Here is a 20,343-nt window from a genome sequence, read left to right as displayed (position 1 = left end):
ACTTATTTTCAAAAACTAGCTCTAAATATAGTTTTAAGAGTTAAACTGATTTTAAAATCCTTCAGTAGTGAACTTAGTTCCAGATTAGGCTGCTGATTTTCATTGGCTGCTGCCAGAAGGGTGGTGAGGTCTGTGCAGTCAGATGGAGATAAGTCAGGCAAGAGGTAACGGGGAGGAGGGGTTGCTAAAAGGGAGCAACAAACTATTTTGGACACACTCCTACAACTGGTTGTAACAGGGGTTGTAGTCCAAGTGTAAAAACTCCTACCTGTTTAGAGGAAGGTAGAAGCCTTATTTGTAAGGCAGGAAAGCATGTCTTGAGTTCAAGAAGCATTTGGACAACGCTCCCAGGCACATGGTGTGATTCTTGGGGTGTTCTGTGCAGGGCCAGGAGATGGACTCAATGATGCTGATGGGTCCCTTCCAACTCAGCATATTCTATGAATCTATGAAATGGTTTTCCCAAGCCCACAAGTAGAATCCATTTGATTTCTGACCTCTGGCCTGGGTCTCAGCTCAAACTGGTTTCTCTTACTGCAGAACATTCTGGGAACAGTTTTTAGTTTACAGTCCAAGAAGCTAAAATACCTAAAAAAAATCTAGGGGAGAAAGATTAATAAACCGTCAAAAATTGTGACTAACAGGAAGCATCTGGTGCTTCCTCTTAACTGAAAATACAGGATTTTTAATGTTCCAAAAAACAGCAAAACTTTCCTGTCTAAGGGCATATCATACAGCTGAGCTGTGCCTTTCCAGTCTGTGAAGGATGTTTCTGCAGCACCTCAGTCTCCTGCTGCTTTTTGGGGTCAAAGGTAGACATGAATTCTTCCAAGAAAGCTAACCTGGCCACTTCCATCCAAGGCTCTTCAGACACATCCAAGTGTCCTCTTCCTTTTCGAGCAGTAAACACGGCATATGTGTGTGTCAGTGGCTGCTTATGGTCACAGTTGCCATCAGAGCATGAGCCACAACATGCAGGCAATCCCAACTACACACCAAGCTACTTACTTTGGAGAAAGGGCCTGAAAGTTTTTGGGGATTTTCCATTAAAAAATGCAGAGGGGTTTGTGGTCCTAAGTAGAAAACAACCAGCGAGGCTGTTTGTTAAGCACAGTGTCAGCCAAAGACAGCGGGGTGAGTCTTTAAAAACAAGACAGTGGTTAAATTGACAGATGCCTCATCACAGTAGCGATGGCTGCCCGGAGCAGCAGCTGTTGGAGGGCACAAGGGACCAGCCCCAGCCCTGCCTCAGTGACCTCAGGTGCACTGTGCTCCTCAGCTCTCAGCCCTGACAGTCCCAGGTAGCCCCGCAGAGCCCCAGCCTGTGGCCTGTGGGAAGGGCAGCACCTTGTGTGTGCAGCAGCAGCAGTGTCACATCCCCCTCGGCTGCAGAACTGGCAACCCTCCCCAAAGGGAGGTGTCGCTAAACAGGAATGGGCTCCTGCACATAAGAGACCTGTTTCATTGAGGTTTGTGGCAAAGATACCCAAATGGTAGACAATGTCATAAGAACACACCTGATTCAGCATTCTGGGGCTGCTGCTTCTTACCCACAATTTTTTTCTCCAGAGAGAGACATGGGTCCATGCAGTTCTACTGGAGCCACTGCCAGTCTTTGCTGATGGGTGTTCCGAGGCCAGTGCTGCCCTCTCGGCTCAATCCAGCATTTCTGAAGGCACCTCCTCCTGAAGCAGAGGCCAGAGCTCACACACAGTGGCTGCCTCAGCTTCAGTCCCCACAGTGGGATCCCCAGATCCGCCCTGTGCTACAGGACACAGCGCTCCAGGCCCTTGGTTACAGTTTGATCAGCAATGACTTGACGTAATTAGTGTTTTATTTGATCAAATCTTAATCACCTGAACACCACCTTGACTTGAGCCAGCCCTCAGTTTTGGGCTGCCTCTGACAGTCTCGGCACTTGTCAGTTCTGATCAGAGCTGCTGACAGGGCTTAGCCATGAGGCCCGTTCCACTGCCCCCCACCCTGCCCTGCACAGCCGGGTCTTTGCCTGCCTTGCCATGACACAAATGCCAAGAACAAATGCTCCCTCCCCACAGGGAGTATTTACTTGTCATCCTTTCTTTAATACTCCCCAAAAGTAAATCCATTCTTTTCTCCAAGAAACAAATGGAGCCATTTATCTTCCGTTCAACTTCAGCTAAAATTAAAATGGCAAAAGAAGGGATGATAATTGAGATATTTTCAAGCTCAGCAGAGCTGTTGTAAGAGCCAAACCACACCAAACTGCTGAGCAGTTCCTGCCTGTGGATTGCAGTGATGGAGGCTGCCACACGCTCCTGAAGCGACTCACTGTGGGGCTGAGCCAACTGGGCACAAGAAATAACAGAGCTGCTGAGACACAAAGAATATAGAAAATTTCATTACCTTCACTGAAGTTTCCTTCTCACCATTCCCAAAACCTGGACCATGAAATCTCCTCGTGCCTGGCCTATAGAAGCAGGGGCCTAAATTAGGAAAAAGGTCTCCCTTCTCTTCTACTATGGCTCCACTTCCCAGCCTCCTCTCTTGCTCTCCTCACCCGGAAGCAGAGGCCTGGGCACTACCAAAGGTACAGCAGTGCCACTGAGGGAGCTCTGAATCGCTGCCTTAGAACAACAACTTCTTCCAGCCTCTGCAAGGATTGCCAGGCTGGAAACTCTCCTGCTGCACACAGCACAGTGTGATGCTGCTGACCCTCAGGAGCAGGAGCCCGGCAGCCTCTGCACAGCAGTTTATTCTTAGCAATCTGAGGTCAGAAAAGAGAGAAATAGGTCAGGTCTGTACAGCTCCCTGGAGCCAACCAGGCTGTTAATGCATGAGGCCAGCGATGCGCCTGCAGAGCTAATCCATGGGCTACAAGCAGGGACTTCTACATGCTGAAAGGATGAAAACTGAGCAACAAACAAGCCAGCAGCAGTCAGAAGGAACATGAAGGAACAGGCCTTTTTTTGACCCAAGGATGGAGATGTAGGTTCAGGGGAGACAACTGGCCAAGAAGTCTGAGAAGCAGAGGCACACAGGTGGCTCCTCGGAGTGTTGGAAAAACTGAAAGAAGAACACAACAGACCAGCTAAAATCTTCTCTGATCAGGGATACAAGTGTTTTGCCTTAAGATGTGAAGTCCCAATTTGGGAAAGGCCAGCACAGCTTATATCCTGTAAGTGCCAAGGCAGGAGCTGGGATAGCTGGGATACTGTAGACCCCAGTCACAGCGTATCAGAAAAAGAAAGGGGAATCTCCAAAGGAAAGGGAAGTGACTTTCCCCCAACCACTGACAGCATTCAGTCTGAAGAGTGAAGCTCATGAAGGAACACAGCACAATGCCCAAGTAGCATATGGGTTACCGTGTCGCACAATTTTGTATAAAGTAAAAGCATATACAAGTCTGTAGGTGAAATGTGGCTCCTGTCACATAATGTTCTTCTGTACTGCACAGCATTTTTGGTACCACAGAGGTCCAAGTACCTTCTAAAAACTAAAAGTTCAGCAAATACATTTGTTTCTTTTTCCCAGCCAGGAAATTATGGAATCAACAGACAAATCACACTGAGCAGCCGCTTGATCAGCTCAAGTCTATTGTAAAAAGTAATTACACGTGCAAAAATTTCATACAAGCTCTTCAAAAGATAGCCACGCTCTTTAACATTCTTCCTCATGGCAACATACAGGTATATTAGAAATATAAAGCTATACAATTTACACGACCAAAAAAAAAAAAGAGAGAAAAGACTGACTAAAATGGAGTAATAGGCACAGCTGGAAGAAAGGAGTGATGGCTTTGAATTCTATCAAGAAGTTTCTCTGCCACAGGTTTGAACTCTCTTTCCCAATGTAGTTTGTGGGAGTCCCTTCTCTCTCTGTCGAGGTTGCAGTCCAACACTAGTTTTTCATCTGCAATGAAGGAAAATATTGTCATCAGTTCCGAATAAAAATATACCCAACTATGTATTTTATGACTACGGCACATACAGCTTACCAGTTGTGCACGTTGATGGCTTAAAAATAACTCTGCACTTCAGATAAGCTGAGCATGACTGTCTGAGGGATTTAGATTGAATTGAAAATAAAGGATGTTAAGGTCAGTAAAACAGTGAAAAGGGCATTGCAGGTTCTTTTATTCTTACAGGTGTAGTTCAACTGTATTTCCAAGACCAAGGATTTACTGGGACTGTCGCTCTGCAAAGTACCAGGATTTAACATTACCCACAGTAACTTTGCTAAGGTAAGGAATCAATTCATCTAACTACAACTATGTTTTCCCTGTCACAAATTGCTCTGCTAATCTGGTTCATGGAGACCCTTTCAAACTCTATCTACTATCATACTGAGGGAAACTGGAGCACACTAGTTACTGTATTACAGATGCCCTCCCTTCCTCACAAATTTTAAAAATAAAACAACAGAACACTCTTTAATAAAGGCAAGCAATGTTAGGAATTAAAGGAAGTCATCACTCATTATTCCCCCTCTGTTATGCCTGGCACTGGATGTGGCAAAGAGACAAACTCTTACAGAAAAAAGAAATCAGTCTGCAACCAGAAGCATTCTCCTGAATCCAGGAATGCACAGACACAGCTGATAATGCTGAACAAATGTTTTCATACAGTTTAACAGGAGGATATTTGACATTAGGGTGCTTTACTTTAGACCATAAATGGGCCTAAAATGAAGGTGGAATCCTGCTCCAAATGGGAGTGTCAAATGTGACTTACCTTTGGCCTAGACTATGAAAGAGCACCAGATTCACAACATGTTAAACGAGTAACTCTGTCAGGGAGCTTACTGCACAGTCACAGCAGGTAAGACAACTTGGGGCTGAAGAGAAACTTCAGTTCCCACATTTTGAGTCAAACTTTGTGTAGAAAAGAGATGCTCAAGCATCCAAAAGCATGCCAAGGTGCCTGTGCAGAGCAGATGGCCTGAGCTGCAACAGCTAGAAAGGAAAAAGCAACATTCCTTGTGCATGGAGATGGGCTCAGGTTCATACAAAGCTACCGGCAACTGCAAACAGTACCTGACTTCTGTGCCACTACACTGCTTCTAAACTACCAAAATTAAACGTGAGGTAGATTACAAAAGGGGTTCTGCATAAAGAGATGCCATTTAAAGCCTTTCTGTAATAAAATAAAGAGAAAAGACCCATTCTTTCAAGATGGATGTCATATCTCTGCAGGAAGAAAACCTGTAATCAGAGATAAAATCCAGCCTCAGTCATCAGATCCACATTTGATGATACCATAGGATAATTTAGGTTGGACAGAACTTCTGGAGCAGAGCCACCATATATAACGTTGCTCTGGTCCATGTACTGTTGAGTACTGAACATCTCCAAGGATGGAGATTCCACAGACTTTCTGAGCAGGCTGTTCCAGTGCCTGGTCCCTGCCATGATGGAAAGTTCTTTTCCTAATGTTTAACTGGAACTTCATATTATTGCAACTTGTGTCAGTCTGCTCTTTTCGTATCAATGGCACAGTAACCCAACATGTAACACAGTAACCTAAAATGACTCCTAGCAGCAGAGAAGTGAAAGAACATGAAGTGGAAGATAAGGGATTATGGGCCTTGTTTTCAGGGAGAATTGCTTTGCCTACTCCTGATTTTTCTACCCAAATTAACTATCTTTAACACAGAGCAAGAAACATTTCTCCCTTTTAGTAGACAGCTGTTGCTCCCAAAAGTTGATTGAATGTTTATGGAATCACTGAGGTCAAGAATTCCAGTACTACAAGAACAAGGGTCAGAACCAGTTCAAAGCTGAAGTGTTGAACTGAAACAGTAAATTTCCCAAAACAGAACGTGAGTAACACTGTGGATCAGCAAGGATTAGTGTTCCACACGCAAGCTGTACATCCTCAGATAATTTAATTTTCCCACGACTCTCCTCAAAAACTAGGAAAATTGGGTACTGGCCAAACAGCATATGAACTGGCTGCAAGCCCAGGGAAAAGACAAGCACACTGGGTCTGCACACTATGGGAGAAGCTGAAGACCAAGAGTGCAGACTTCAGTGGTCTGCAAGGGCTACTCACCCTTGTAACACTGGTAAGACAGGGGTCAGGAGCCCTGGAAGCTACTAGCATGTCATGCAAGAGTTCACATGTACTGAGATTCCAAAATAACCTCCTCGAATTGATAGTGGAGGTAAAGATGAGTAGAAGAAAAAGTCTGGAAAGAGCAAGGAGAAAAGAAATTTCACTGCATGACCGAACAGAAGAATGTTATCAAGATAGAGGCTCATCTCCACTGCTATTCTTGAGGGCCTGGAATAAGGCAAAGCTGCTGCCAGGGGCCTGGGAACATCAGCCTCCAGAAGCTTTGAGCCAGTAAAGTGACGTGGAACTCGAGAGCAGCTGAAAGAAGACAAATGACAAGTGCCACTGGAAAGCAGAGCTGCTGCATATCAGGCTCCGGGGATCAGGCAGGGAAAAAGAAAAACAAATGGTGTCTTTTGTCCAGCTTTTCTCTTGGGCCCAACATCTTTTCTCAGGCTATTTCCACTCCCTTTTAGCTCCCTCATAATCTCTTGTCATCTTGTGCCAGGTAGGGGAGGAGGCCAAGCACAGCAGGTGAAGTGAGGTGTTGCTGTGCCATGCTCCACTTTTTCCGCTTCCTGAGGGTGTGCTGACCCTTAGGTTGAGTTCACTGATGGTCAGCAGTTGCCTCCTGCTTCCTGAATGATAGAATCAGAGCAATGACGGTTCAAGGCTGTTACTGAATACAATGGGAGGAGGAAGGTATAGGACAGTATTAACCAGCTGCTATTACTAAGGTTTGTTGGCTTTTTGCACACAGAGGAACCAGATCCAATGAGTAAGATGTGCTTCTTTTACAGCTACTCTTCTGACTACAGTGTGAAGAAAGACTAGCCCTCTGATTTCATTCTAACCTACTTTTAATTAATTTGTCATTACAGTTGCATTACAATCACAATTGCAACTGCAATTGCAATCATACATGAAATTCCAGTTCATGACAGATGTACCTGTTAATGAGAGTCACAATTACTATCCAGCCTGCACTCTGCAATCAAATCAATTGCTCAAATAAGCAGTGTTAAATGCAGAGGAAAAAGTTAAGTACAAATTTTCTAAAATGAAGATATATATTCCTTGCTGCGTGCCAGAAATTTCACGCATGATTGTGGCTGTAAAGTTGCAGAATGTTAAAAAGTGCACTAATAACCTTGAAATACTGATATTTTCAGGTAAATAAATCCTCACAAATTCACCCACTTTTCTCATTGTCTAAAAACAAGAGATCATGGGGATCTCACATTCTGTCTGGGTCTGACAGCAAACATACACCTTTACTCAATTTCCAATTAAAACCATATCAAAATTAGTTAGTTTCCTTCAATTTCATTGACATTTTAAAGATTCAAGTGTTTTTAAAGATAATTGCAAATGACCTGCCCAAAATAAAATCCTAAGCAAAGCAGTGCTCAAAAAATAAAGAAGGAAAATTACATCTCTTGACTATAGGACTATCAAATAGCAACTAAAGTCTATAAAATTTGAAGCAAAAGTTAAGTGTCCAGATGAAAAGATCCAACTGGGTAAGCGCATCAGGGTCCAAACGTTCACCTTCCAGCCTGCATTTGTGAAGGAGCAAGTACACCCTCCCTGGTTGAGGGGAAAAGCCATATTCCCCAGTGGTGTCCAGTGTGTGCTGTGCAGTAACCAGGTGCATCACAGCCAAGCCCTTGCTCCTCACAACACCTGCAGTGACCTCTGAGGCCAGAAGGGCCCACACCCAGTGAAAGGTATGCACTGAAGGTCTAAGCAGGCCAAAAGGCAGCTGGTGGAAAGCATTACGTGCATGCCAAGGAGGCAAAGTAGAGTGGGCAGTGACAGCAGAAAATTCCACCTTGGCAACCTGTAAGACCTGAGGGAATGTGCTGAATGGCAACAGACCACTGTGTTGCTGGATAGTCTGTACCAGCCAACCACTTAAAGCCACATGACAGGCTTCCCAACCAAACTAATACTGCTTTGATTTTGCTTCTTCCATTTCTTTTATTGAGGAAAAGAGACCAAGATTACGAATCTCACCTAAAAGTGATGTTAGCAGCACCAGCAACGTGTCGGTATCTCCTCCAAAGCATGAGGCTGCACTTGTGAAGTTTTCACTGTAGTTCCACAGGGTTTTGCATATCAAACAAGACAGCTGCCAGTCTGCCGGCCCGAAGTCTTGCAAACAGTCAACTAACCTGTCAGTACCAAACAAAAACAGTGGTTTGCTCCATCTAATTTTCTCCTGAGTCCTTCAAAATCTGTAAGTCTAGAAATGTCAGCAAACTCTATGAAAGTTTGCAGGAAAATTCTATGTTAATAAACTTCAGATGCTGTTTTCTTCCTCAGTAACTTCACCCTTTTCATTCAGCGTAGTTCCCTAAGGATGTGAACATGCCTTTTGTCTACATGTACATGTGTATGCTGCCTGTACCTGTCCATCCCCTATAACTTTTTAACCCAACTGGCCAATTTCACTGACATGCATCATAAATGTAACCATTTCAGGGACACTAAAATTCTATCAAATTTCATTACAATTTGTGACTGTCCAAATGCTGTTACTGTTTTTCCTTCACAAATTTTCAGACACTGTATAGAAAATTTCAAATTTATGATTCTATATGCTACAGAATATATAATAGAAATTTCTCACATTTATTATTCAGTTTGCCTGTAACTTGTTTTCACTCTACTTTTTCAGCTTTATATTGTAAGTTAACTAAAACATGGGAAGGAAGGATGAGAAGATTATGCATTGTTTACACTGTATAAAAAAGTAATTATACGATGTATGAACAGGAAAGCTTATTGTTTCATAAATGTGGGTTGGACCAACTGCTTTATAAGCATGGGAACATGATCCTTCATGTTCCTCCAATTAAGCTAGATCCGCTATTATCTGAACATCAAAGCTGCAAGTGTTGCATCAACATTTAATATCCCTTATAATATCAGTGCCTTAAACTTGAACTCCCAGAGAGAGGAGACTCAGGAGCTGTTCTCTGCCGAGCATGGCTACATCAGATAGTTCTCCCTACAGTACTAAGTAGTTACAAGAATTTCAACACACCATGTGGGATATCATGGTTCCTGAAGTAATCTTCACAGTCACACCAGATACACATTAAAGGTGCCTGTTAACTGGAGCCCACATAGCTGAGTTGAGTATAAGTAGCTACTGCAAAGCCATGCCTTAGTTGCTCTGTAGTATGGTGCTCTCCTCTGCTGTATATATCAGCAGGATCTTTGGGAGATTATTCTATTGGTTTTGGCTCTACAGAACGCTAAACCACTTTAATGCCTCTGCAAAAAAATCCCCATATGAAAGGCTCTTTCTGGATGAACATTAGGTGCCAATTTATCTTCTATGCTGGCATCTTTATTACAAGTTACCAGCCCCAGCAAAAAACAATCCAACTGCAATGTTTTGGATAAACTACTCAAAATTGCCTTTTTCATAAGCACAATCAGGAACTTACTTTCCAATTCCTCCTTCTTCCATCAGAAAAGCTCCTTTGTTCTTATCTACTGTGAGATTGAGCAGAACTCCACAGGCAGAAAAACAGACATCGTGGTTCTTGGAATCAAGCAAAGCAATCATGAACTTGTATACTGGATTGTAAAGAAGGAAACAGTATTACTGGGAAGATTGGCTTACCATACAAGTGCCATTACAACACACTTATTAAAAATGTATCCTTAGAAAGCAGGATATCCTACCCAAAAACTTAGCCTTGTAGCATATTACTGTGACATTTGTAGAACAGGTGCATGACTGAGAGTATAACATCATGCAGAACAACAGTTTTATTTTAATTTATTTTATTTTATAAAAATACACTAAAGAAATGTGAAAATCCAATTCAGAAGACGTCAAGTTGACCAAACTGAATTGAAGTTTATTTCTTAAAAGCATCACTCTCCTTTCAATTGCACAGTCAGCAGAAACTGCTAGGATTTGGCATCTGGCACTGTTCTTCAATCTGAGTGGCAGGGTTGCCCCAGACTGCACTGAGTCCAGCTGCAACTGCTGCAGCCTGGGGCTCCTGTGGGAGACAAGCAAGAAGCAGAGGCTGGACGTGCAGCGTCTCGCAGCGCTTGCTGACACTGACTGGGGACGCTGTGGAGGCAACCCCAGCAAAGGAGTCAGTCTTGCCTAAAGGAGAGGCAGCCTCTCAGCTCTTCCTGAGCTTGGCACACCGTCCACAGCCTCTCCCAGCTGGAAAATTCAGTCCTTTGACTGAGACAGTTCACCAGCGACCAGCTACTAAGTGTCAGTTCTCCCTTTACCTCCAAAAATGGTGCTTTGTCCACATTTGATATAAAGGGTTGCATATTGTGGTGTATCACCTCGCTTTCAGCGCTGTCAGGTAGGTACCAAGAAAATTTACAGTGAACTGGTGTCTAATTAAACTGATGACACACCCTCTGTGGATAGCAAGGAGTTGCCATTTTTCCCAAAGCTCTTTAGATACCCAAAGCAAAAGGACTTGAGAAGACTTGTATCCTACTTCACCCAGAGGCAAACAGGAGGTCTCTTTGTTGAGGCAGTGAAACAACTGCATCTTACAAAGTGCTAACTAACTGCTGAACATGGTATCAAAAATATGTGATTATGAACCTAAATGAGAATTTAGTCAGATTTTCATTTTATATCATACCACTACTAACCTGTAGGATTTGGAAAGCTTGATGAGTGAAGGGAAATTTCAAAATTTGAATCTTTAGGAAAAAGAGAGGTTTTGTAGTATTTACCTTTGTGAAAGCACCATGGTGTATTTTGCTAATCCAATATTTCCATTTTAATGAAACTGAAATAAAACGGCATTTATAATGACTACTATTGGATTCTAATGTTTGCCTAATTTGCAAAACATCAGGGAAGATTGCTTCTACCCTTTAACTGAGACAGCTTATTAACAATCTTTTCTTTTCAGAACCATGGACATTTAAAAACAGGAGTCGTACAAATGCAAAAGCAACTCACTCTTTTTCTGCATGATGAAGTCACAGACCTCATGATACTGGGAAAGATTGCCAAAGACTCTGACAGCCTCCACAACTCCATCCATATTGTCACTCATCAACAGCTTCAAAAGCACTATTGGTTTGCAGAGAAATTAAACAAAAACAATTACCTGTATATCACAAATACGTGCTTGGCTTCTTATCAATGAGTATCAGAAGCAAGCAGCAACAGCAATAAATATGAGAAATTTCTTATATTTAAGAAATATACAGTTATCTGTCTGGTGGCAGTGAAGGGGGTGAGCTGATGGTAGAGTAAGAACTAAATTGTGTAGGGTTTTGAAGATGAGACAAAGAGCTCCAATATAGGGCTAAATGCAAAGGAATAAACAAAGAGTTATGGACACAGTCCAAGCACAGTTGTAATAATGGGAGCCAGGTTTGCTATGCATTTTTGAGTGGGCTCATGTGGAAATTCAGCAAGACATAATTTAAAAAATGTTGTAATATATAAGAGAATTGATTCAGATCCTGAACGGATGGTCTTATGGCAGGATGTCTCCTAAAACTCAAATTATTTGCTGACATTAGCTCTCTTTTCTCTCATTGCTGCTATAACAAGGAAGCACATTTTCTCTCAACAGCTACTTAATATTGTCTCAATCTGAAGCATTCACTTCCTTGCTGCTTTCCTGCTTAGCAGCTTAATATATGATCAGTGTGTAACTTCAGCAGCAGAATGAGAACTTCAGCATTTCACAGGAAGAGCTATCATCATGGGGGGGTTTGCTGCATGGCAAAGGAGCGATGTTACAGAAGTTACATTTATCAGTCGTCTGTGAGTATGACACAAACCACTGAAATCAGTCCATCATATAGAGGATTTAAATAAGTCAACCCTTAACCCTTCTACCACAGAAAAGTGAAGGAAATAAATATAGAATAGAGGTTGGCTTAGTTCCCATTACTTCTGTCTCTGAATGTTGCAATACTGAACATGTCTTGAACTTGTCTTAAAGAAACATCTGAAATTATTATTTTTTGTCTTTGGGAACCACCACTTGTATCAGCAAACATTCTCAAAATGTCTCCTGGAGGAGGAAGCCTGCTGGTCTTCCATCAAAGGGTTCTCTTTCCTCAGTTCAGGCAGAGGAAGGTGATGGCACTAGTTTCACATGCTAACAACAAAAACAGAAGAGGGAGAGCAAATGGGACAGGCAGAGAAGTAATTTGTTTCCACATTTTCCAACCAGCAGTAAGAGGCAGCTGGCTTATAGGTGACAAAATGAGTCATGACAGAACAGCAGGATATTTTTTCCTACTCCTCGTTCTACCTGTTGTGCAAACTTCAGGTTCTGTCTATCCCCCATGCCTTGTCTATTTAGACAGAAAGATTTGCAAGACAAACTCTACCTTTTGCACAACATTAACACAATGAGACCCAGAACTCAGTTGCAGTTCCTACACATCAATAAATTATTGCTGTCCATACTGTCAGAGGGGAGAAGCCCCCAATACAATACTGCCAATGGATTTATAAGCCAGAAAGGGACAGAAATCAGATTTTGCAGGTACAGAAAGTACCAAGAAGAAAAAAAAAATTTACTGTACTCTGATGAGAAGTAAAAAGCCACATGATCATTTTGGCTCAGGTATATGGATTTTTAACAAATCTAGCAAAAATTACAACACAGAAAACAATACGGCAAATTCCTTTCGGCAGTCAAAGAAGGGGTTTTGTCAACAACCCAGCTACTTTCATATAAGTCACAGAATTACTTTCCAAAAGAATCAGAAATCATTATGGGAAGAATTTAGCCCTATGAGCTTTATATTCCTACAGTACGATACCACAAAACGCTATCAGTGTCTTTACTTTCTGTTATGTCAGAATATTTCCACTTTCTAAAAGCTATACAAAAAGTAATATTTTAAAAGTCCTTACTTTCAGCAATGTGCAGCTTCTTGTCTTGAAGCACAGAACTCTCCACTTGGTAGTACGACAAATTGTTGATTGTTGTGGCAGCATTGATGACCAGCTCTTCACAGTCATCGATGGACTTGTATTCTGAGAGTCAAAACCCACAAAATATATGTAGATTCACACTCACATGATTCTAACTTAGGAGTGCATTAGATCTCAAAAGCAAACTTAGTAATAGTTTACATGGCCACTATTATAGTCAACTATTCTGTTTTTCAGGATCATGGCAGAAGCTAACAGGAACACCCGATCCAAAAATGGCAATACAAAGTCACTCTTTACAACTATTAATTTACAGAAATCATTGTGAGTAAGGAAACATGATTTAAAATCTAGTTAGTTAAGGCATTTTACAGAACCTATTTGCTATTTTAAGATGGCACTGAGGAGAATCCACATGCAGAAATAGGGTTATGGGATAGACACAGAGAAATACCAAGGACTATTATACTGAAATGTTAGGTACCTCGAAAAAAAAACTGGATAAAAAATCTTTAACAATATTTGAAAGATTCTCTTAGAGTTCCTGACAGAATGTTAACCAGCGTAAAATCCCATCTGTAAGTCTGAAAGTTGTGTATACCGATTTATCTGAGGTTTCTGGCCTCAGAAACCAAGAGTGAAGGAAATAAAAGAGGGGAGAGAGAACATTTTGTAGTAAACTGACTGATGTAGTAAACTGAGTGCTCAAGAAGAGGGGAGGCTAGCAGAGAGAAGCTTTGAAGCTCAAAAGCATTTACACAATGATTAAGACATTGAGACAGTTTCAACCCATGAGAGAGAATGCAGTTGTGAGTCTGCCTTCTCTAATCCCCCATGACTATGAGATAGTGTATAATCAGGTTGATTGTCTTAACATAACATTTAATGTTCTCATCACAGAGTAAAATACACTGAGCCGTCTGAGCTGTATCTTGTCAGTGCTAAACTCTGTTACAGGGACAACAAACCCAGTCCTACTCTGTAATTAGATTTACAAAGGGATCGTAAGTGGTAAAGGAACTACAGTCCTAAGCCTCCATTTGGCAGGAGAAGGACACACTCTTCCATCCAAAAGAGCTAAAAGGTTGGAAAAAGAAGAAAAAAATATGAGAAATTTCTTTGAGCAGGCTGAAAGTTATGGGCGCAGAGAACAAAAAGAATACTTAACTGAGAACAGTCACAAAAAATGCAAACCTTAAAAAAAATACCACCACCAAACACACCTATGTAGCACCTGACAAGAACAAACTTCCCTTATATATGAACTCTCAATGAGATGCGTTTAAAATAAAATTTGTTTTCTTATCCTAATGATCATATCTGCAAATCTAATCACTGAATTAAAAACTTCTACGACATCTTTCCCCAGATACTAAAAAGTCTGTATCAAAGCAGCAATGCATCCACTGTCTCAAACAGGCCTTCTACATAAAATAGTTTATGAATATCAGCAAACTGACTTCGGGTTTTTTTGCAATGAAAAATCCTGAACTCTCATTATAGGCTGAAGGAAGATAACAAACACAACGTAGATTTTATTACCTAGTACTGTAACAAGTAATTCAACAACACGATGAGCAGCTGCCAGGGTGGCTCCTACGCTGGGATGAATCGAGAGATTGGCCAGCACTCTTATCAGTTTTATCATAACATCTTCTGCTTCTGAAGGATGCTTTAGGTGGTTTTTTCCTTTTCCTTCTCCATCATGGTACCATGTCTGTGCATTCAAATCAAGTTCGTAGTAGGTTTGGAATAATGATGTCAAGGTGTTAATGCTTTCTTTTTCTTTAAAAAATTGCTCACGGGCCTGGTTATTCTTTGCTGTTAAATTACCGAGAATGAAGACGATACGGATAACTAAATCCTGCAGTAAAATAAACAAACAAACCATATTACATGGAAAACATCAGAAGGTATTAGCTGCTTAAAACGATAACACTTTATTTGCTTCACAATTCAGGTAATAGCACATCCAGAATGACTGAAGGAATTCCAGATACAGCACCTAGAAATAATTTTTTATGCTACCGTTTTCATAACCCAAATCACATAAGAAATCAAAAATGTCTGAGAGAACTAGGATAGCATTGGGGTAATTACTAATGGGATATACTTAGTATAGGTCATCTATTTTTACCAAGCCCACAGTAATCTTAAAACATCTTAAAACAGCACTTTATATAACTAGAACAATCATATGGACTAGAGCTTACTAATCTTTCAAGTGTCAGCTGTGATGGGCAAAGACCACAACCTTTCCTCCTCTGGGCCTGGTAATGACTGTAGAGGTTAAACTCCATTCCACTGATTTATTACTGTTAAAGCTATGTTAGATCTTACTCATTTCATTGTTAATTTCAATTGCTTACAGACAGCCAAATTATTTGTTCCAGATTTTTACCAGAAATGTAATCTAAGTTGACTGGTCTGTTATTCTCCAGTTCCTCCTGTTTCTTCTTTTAAAAACAAGCACCCTACAACCTTGAAATTCTATATAATTTTTCAGAATCCCAGTGATTGGAATCCCCTTTCTGTCCTTTTGTAAACACCAAAGGTAAATTGCATCAGGCCTAGCTGTTTTGAAGACATTTAAATATGCTCCAGGTCATTTTTTAGTGATAAATGAACTTAGGCTGAAGTACAGATTATTCATTTGGTCATACTTAACCCTTTCAGAAAAGAAGCAAAAAAAGGCATTCCACAAAATTCACTATTCACACTGACATCTGTCAATAATGCTCACGTTCTTCTGAACACTAGAGCAATTATTTCCTTATTGTCTCCTTACTCTACTATAAAAAGTTTTCTTGTTTCTTTTTATGTCCCTTTTTGGTTGCATCTCATTTTGTGTTTTTTTTTTTTTTCCATTTTGATTTTTTTGTGCTCTTCCTACCCTTTTATTCTTATCATTGCTAAGTGATAAGTATTTTTATAAAGTATCTTGAGATCTCATGATTTAACCAAGTTGCTCTCTTAAAGCACTTTCTAGCCTGATCTTCAGTGGGATAGAGAATTGTACATACTGAGATAAAGCCTTTCTGTGGCAAGACTAGTGGATCCTAACTGAATGGCATTTAAAAACATACCTATCTTTTTTTTACCCACCAGTATGAGACAAGAAAACAAAATTCTGAAAGTCTGAAGTGACCCAAGTTTAAACTAATTAAAACATTTGCTTCTGTCACTTGCATCAAAACCTACTCATTTCCAAAAAGAAAAATCTGTAGCTTTATCTTAACAGTGCAGGTAAAGTAACAGCATTTCTTCAAGTATATCAGGGCCATCTACCCTTACAGATGCACTTGCACTAACCTAGAATTTTGCTAAACAATTTACATGCTGTTTTTCTTCAAATATCTGAATTATATTTACACATATCCTAACCCTCCCTGGTATTAATAATGTAAGTTAACGAGGCACTGTCGAACTCTGTTGAAGTATACATACTAATACTGAAGGAAAAAAAGATGTGTAAGCAGCAAGTCCTTCTTTCTTACAGGCCTTCACCAGTAAGTTTCAGGTTTTAAGCCTCTGCCACAAGACATTGTCAATAACATCCTCTCAGGAACATGAGTGCTATCATCGGACATGAGAAGCAGCAATCTCCTAAGTGAGGAAAAGGTTCTCACATCCATATATTTAATTTTAGTATCACTCTGTAGGACCTGCTTCCACTTTTTTTAACTAGGCATCATATTTTTTGCTAGCATCTAAATGTCATCAAGACAAATTTTTATGAGCATTCTTACTGACTAACCACTAAGAGCTTTCACCTTTGCTGGCATAACACCCAATTCACACAGGCTGTAAAAATTTGAAACAAACAACTGATGAATCAGAAGAGAGAACTGAAAAAAGCAGGCAGTCTAGTTCGACTCGTTTATATTGACTTTCTAATTTTGGTCAGAATGGTATCAGCCCAGCAACAGCTCTGCCCAATCAGGAAACAGACAAACAGGTACCGCAAAGCAATCAACTGATATTTTGAGAAGTGTGATCTCAGCTGTGCTTTCCACCTACAGCCTAGCAAAACAAACTTATAAAACACTTCTTTTTTAGCTAAGCATATCCGGTTTTAATAGAATAGTATCGAAGATTCATTATCTTCCAGTGAAAATTTAACTAACAGAGTCAAAGAGGAAAGCTGGTATTGACTTCTCCTGAGTAGTACAGTGCTCAAGGGTTTGTATTATTTTTGGCTATATTTTTTAAATGCTCATGGGTAAGTGCTGTAAGAGTAAAAAACACATCTCAGAATTTCTGTGTAAAAAGTACATGCAAAGTTAAATGACATTTTGAAACTGCTTGCAAGACTAAACCTGTGCAAGGCCCATGGGCCTTTTTGTACACAGCAAAAAAAAAAACCAACAAAATATTTTTTGAGTATTAACTGCATACAGAATTTCAGACATTCTTGCACACTTACAGAAAAATTACATGTATCAGATCAGTTTATGTAATATGGAGGTTTTAACATGTATCACACTAAAGATAAATTAAAGACAGGAATTACAGTCAGTTATTTCATCTTTTTAGAGTGATGCATTCATGTGAGACGTGCTGTCCACAGAGTACCCAAACCTGAGTGGAAGGCTATATATGAGACCACACAGCTTCACTTATATAAACAAATTGGAAGAAAAAAATCAATAAAAACTTGAGAAGATGGTCTTTTTTTTTTGCTGCTATCTGTGAAGAAACTGTGATATTTTCGTTTTTAAGGTGGTACTGGCACCACATACTCCATCAGCATTTAACTGTTATTCTTCTGGCAACTGGAACATTCATATTTGATCACAGATATGAAAGATTTCTTTGCTTATCTACTTGTAAAAATCTATTCCTTGCACTGCCCTAGTAGCAAAGGGACCTCATGTACTTGCTGAGTCACAGAACTTGACAACAGTTTATCTTGGCAATTAAAGTATACCTGCCTTTCAGTGTAAAGCCTGATGAACAGAGGCACAAACAGTACAGGCTTACTTATCAGTAGGAAAGGAAAGCAAATTAGGTCAATAGTTTCTAACTAAAACAAGATAAATAAGGAAGGGGAGTCCACTCCAGACTCTGCGCATGCTGGCCAAGTACCTGTTGTTAATTTGTTTGGTGCCTGCGCCCTCAGAAGGGGAGGGATAGTACAAAATAAAAGGTCAGATGCCAGCAGCTGTGTTCCTATTGAATCATCAGCTGTAAATCAAATGTGCTCTCCATGTTATACAAACTTCAATGGAGTTAGTCAAAATTCTACCATCTGCCCTGCTTCTTATTCAAATCTAATTTACACTTCACTTCCAAATTTGTATTTCTGCTTTATTACGCACCTTGGAAAGAAAATCTGGGAGTTCTCTTTGCAGGGCCTGATAGTCTACTTACAGACAAAATTGCAGTAGTTACACCATCCTGGAGCTAATCTCTCGCAAACACAGTATGGATTCATCTTGAAGTGATGTTCTATCTATGAAAGTTCTTGTTCAAACCCAGAAATAACAACTGACACAAAATGAAACTCAATTTAAAGAGAAAAAAAAAAAAGGCAGGGGGAGGAGGGGGGAAAATGTGCTTAGAATGGCGTAGAATAACCTGGAAGTATCAAAAGCAAACAAAGAAGTTCCTGACTGAGGAATGTGAAATAAAGAGCAGAGAGGAGAAGCTTTGCCATAGTAATAGCAGGGAGTACTTTGTCAGTAAAAAGGGAACCCCCTTCCACCCCACATATGACTATATGGATGTATTTGATAAGGAGAGGCCATTGGAAGTATGTAATTATAATTCTGTGTATCCACATCACAGGATCCTACCCGATAATTTCTACACCCCAAAATATGATCTGTTAAGCTAAACTTTTCAGAAAAGGATTCATTTGCACTTAGTGACTTTTAGCAACTCATGTTCTTGGTTTGTTTGTGGACACCTGGAGATCTGGGAAAGGTAACAAAAAAAAGCAAGCATGGTGTCATCAGAACATTTGATGAAAGGCAGTGTACGTTCTCTAAAAAAAAAAATTTCAGAAATGAAATTAGTGGGAAAAAAAGTTGAAAACCACATCCCTCACAGTATTACTCTGATTACTGATCTCTCTAGTTAAAATCTTTATTCTTATTACTAGTTTAAATTTGTACAGCTTTAGCCACTATTTCTTATTAGCTCTTTTTTCTAGATTAAAGACTAGTATACTAACAGAAATGTCTTCCTTGTGCAGATTCTATGAATAGGCAGCTTCCTAATGGTCTGACCTTTGTCATGGATAAATTAATTTGCTTGGGCTTTTTTAACTCTAATCATTCCTTAGCTCTTTACAGAGGTGTTCCCAAACTTTCAGCATCTTTCGTAGAAATTAATACCAAAAACTAAGGCAACATATTTTAGTGAGAGTGTCTCACCAAGCAGTAATATCTTCTTATTTGACACTCTAGTATTTACCTATCATACATTCATTTGCATCTTTTGATACATCAGAACAGCAGGCTTCTATATGATACACACCAATGAAGGCTGGTTGACTACAAACTTTGAGCTCTATGTTCCTGATAACTTTATACTCAGAGTATATATCACATATTCTGCACTTTTCTTACCATTTTTGCTTTTTCTTTGAGACAAAAAAAAGGAAAAAAAGGAAAAAAAATCACAACTAAAGTATTAGGAAGATGCAAATACAGTGTCAGCTCGGCATACTATCAGAAATATTGTAGGGAAAGACTGACATTCTGAGGTTATTCACATTTGTCAGGAGGGAAGTTCCTTCAGAGTTGTCAGAATATTTATCCTAAAGTTGATACTTCCTTTTGGAAAAAAAAAGCTAATTCAGAGAGAATGAATAAGCAGTTATGAATATGCATGTCCACACACAAAACACAGGAGAAAATCTTATATTTTTGCTCTTTAATGGTCAATTACTATATTCCCTTTTTTAACTGTCCTAGGCACTATTATAATGTTGGGCTAGATGGAGGAGGAATACAACTAAAAATATGTATTTGTAACTGCAGGAGAAAAGAACCACATTATCAAGGCAAGTTCTTTGTAGGGTTACCTTGACAAGAACTTCAGCAGAAGTAATGGCATAAACAGCACTCAATCTCCTTTCCACTCACAATTTATTTTCTCACCTATTGTTTCCTCAGTATTTGTGATCAAGGAAGTATTTGTGTGGCTGTTCAACAAACTAGACTGGAAAGCAATGCAGGTGATAACTCAAGAAAGAACTGGGATTCTTTTTTTTTGGTTGTAAGGCTATTGGAAGCTGGGTCAGTTCTCTGACATGATATATCATGCTGTCACACAAACTGTCCTCAGTCCAAATGAGGGACTGAGGCACAGTGGGAAAAAGCGAGTAACCAAAACACAAAGAACACTTAGGTCAGCACTGATGACCATTTCTTTAGAAGCAAG

The 20,343-nt window shown here is 40.1% G+C and overlaps 1 protein-coding gene across 9 annotated transcripts in view; it reads right to left on the bottom strand.

Annotated features, from left to right (window-relative positions):
* The window catches only part of ARMC2 (armadillo repeat containing 2), a 76,081-nt gene that overhangs the window by 8,825 nt on the left and 46,913 nt on the right, over positions 1 to 20,343 (bottom strand). For 6 of the 9 annotated variants that reach the window (XM_027633915.1, XM_027633914.1, XM_027633909.1 and 3 more), the window contains 6 exons: positions 14,494 to 14,815; positions 12,931 to 13,053; positions 11,005 to 11,118; positions 9,497 to 9,629; positions 8,055 to 8,212; positions 3,735 to 3,891 (listed from right to left, as the gene is read on the bottom strand). In XM_027633915.1, the coding sequence (XP_027489716.1) occupies positions 3,735 to 3,891; positions 8,055 to 8,212; positions 9,497 to 9,629; positions 11,005 to 11,118; positions 12,931 to 13,053; positions 14,494 to 14,815 (1,007 nt within the window). Of the gene's footprint in view, positions 1 to 3,553; positions 3,892 to 8,054; positions 8,213 to 9,496; positions 9,630 to 11,004; positions 11,119 to 12,930; positions 13,054 to 14,493; positions 14,816 to 20,343 lie in introns of those variants that run through there. The other 3 variants (XM_027633911.1, XM_027633912.1, XM_027633917.1) reach the window with 2 other exon arrangements.

The sequence above is a fragment of the Corapipo altera genome, unplaced genomic scaffold, assembly GCF_003945725.1.
Source record: "Corapipo altera isolate COAL_440 unplaced genomic scaffold, ASM394572v1 2b, whole genome shotgun sequence".
NCBI classification, from domain to species: Eukaryota; Metazoa; Chordata; class Aves; order Passeriformes; family Pipridae; genus Corapipo; species Corapipo altera.
Note: the sequence above shows the minus strand (reverse complement) of the source record. Positions and strands in the feature narration are given on the sequence as shown.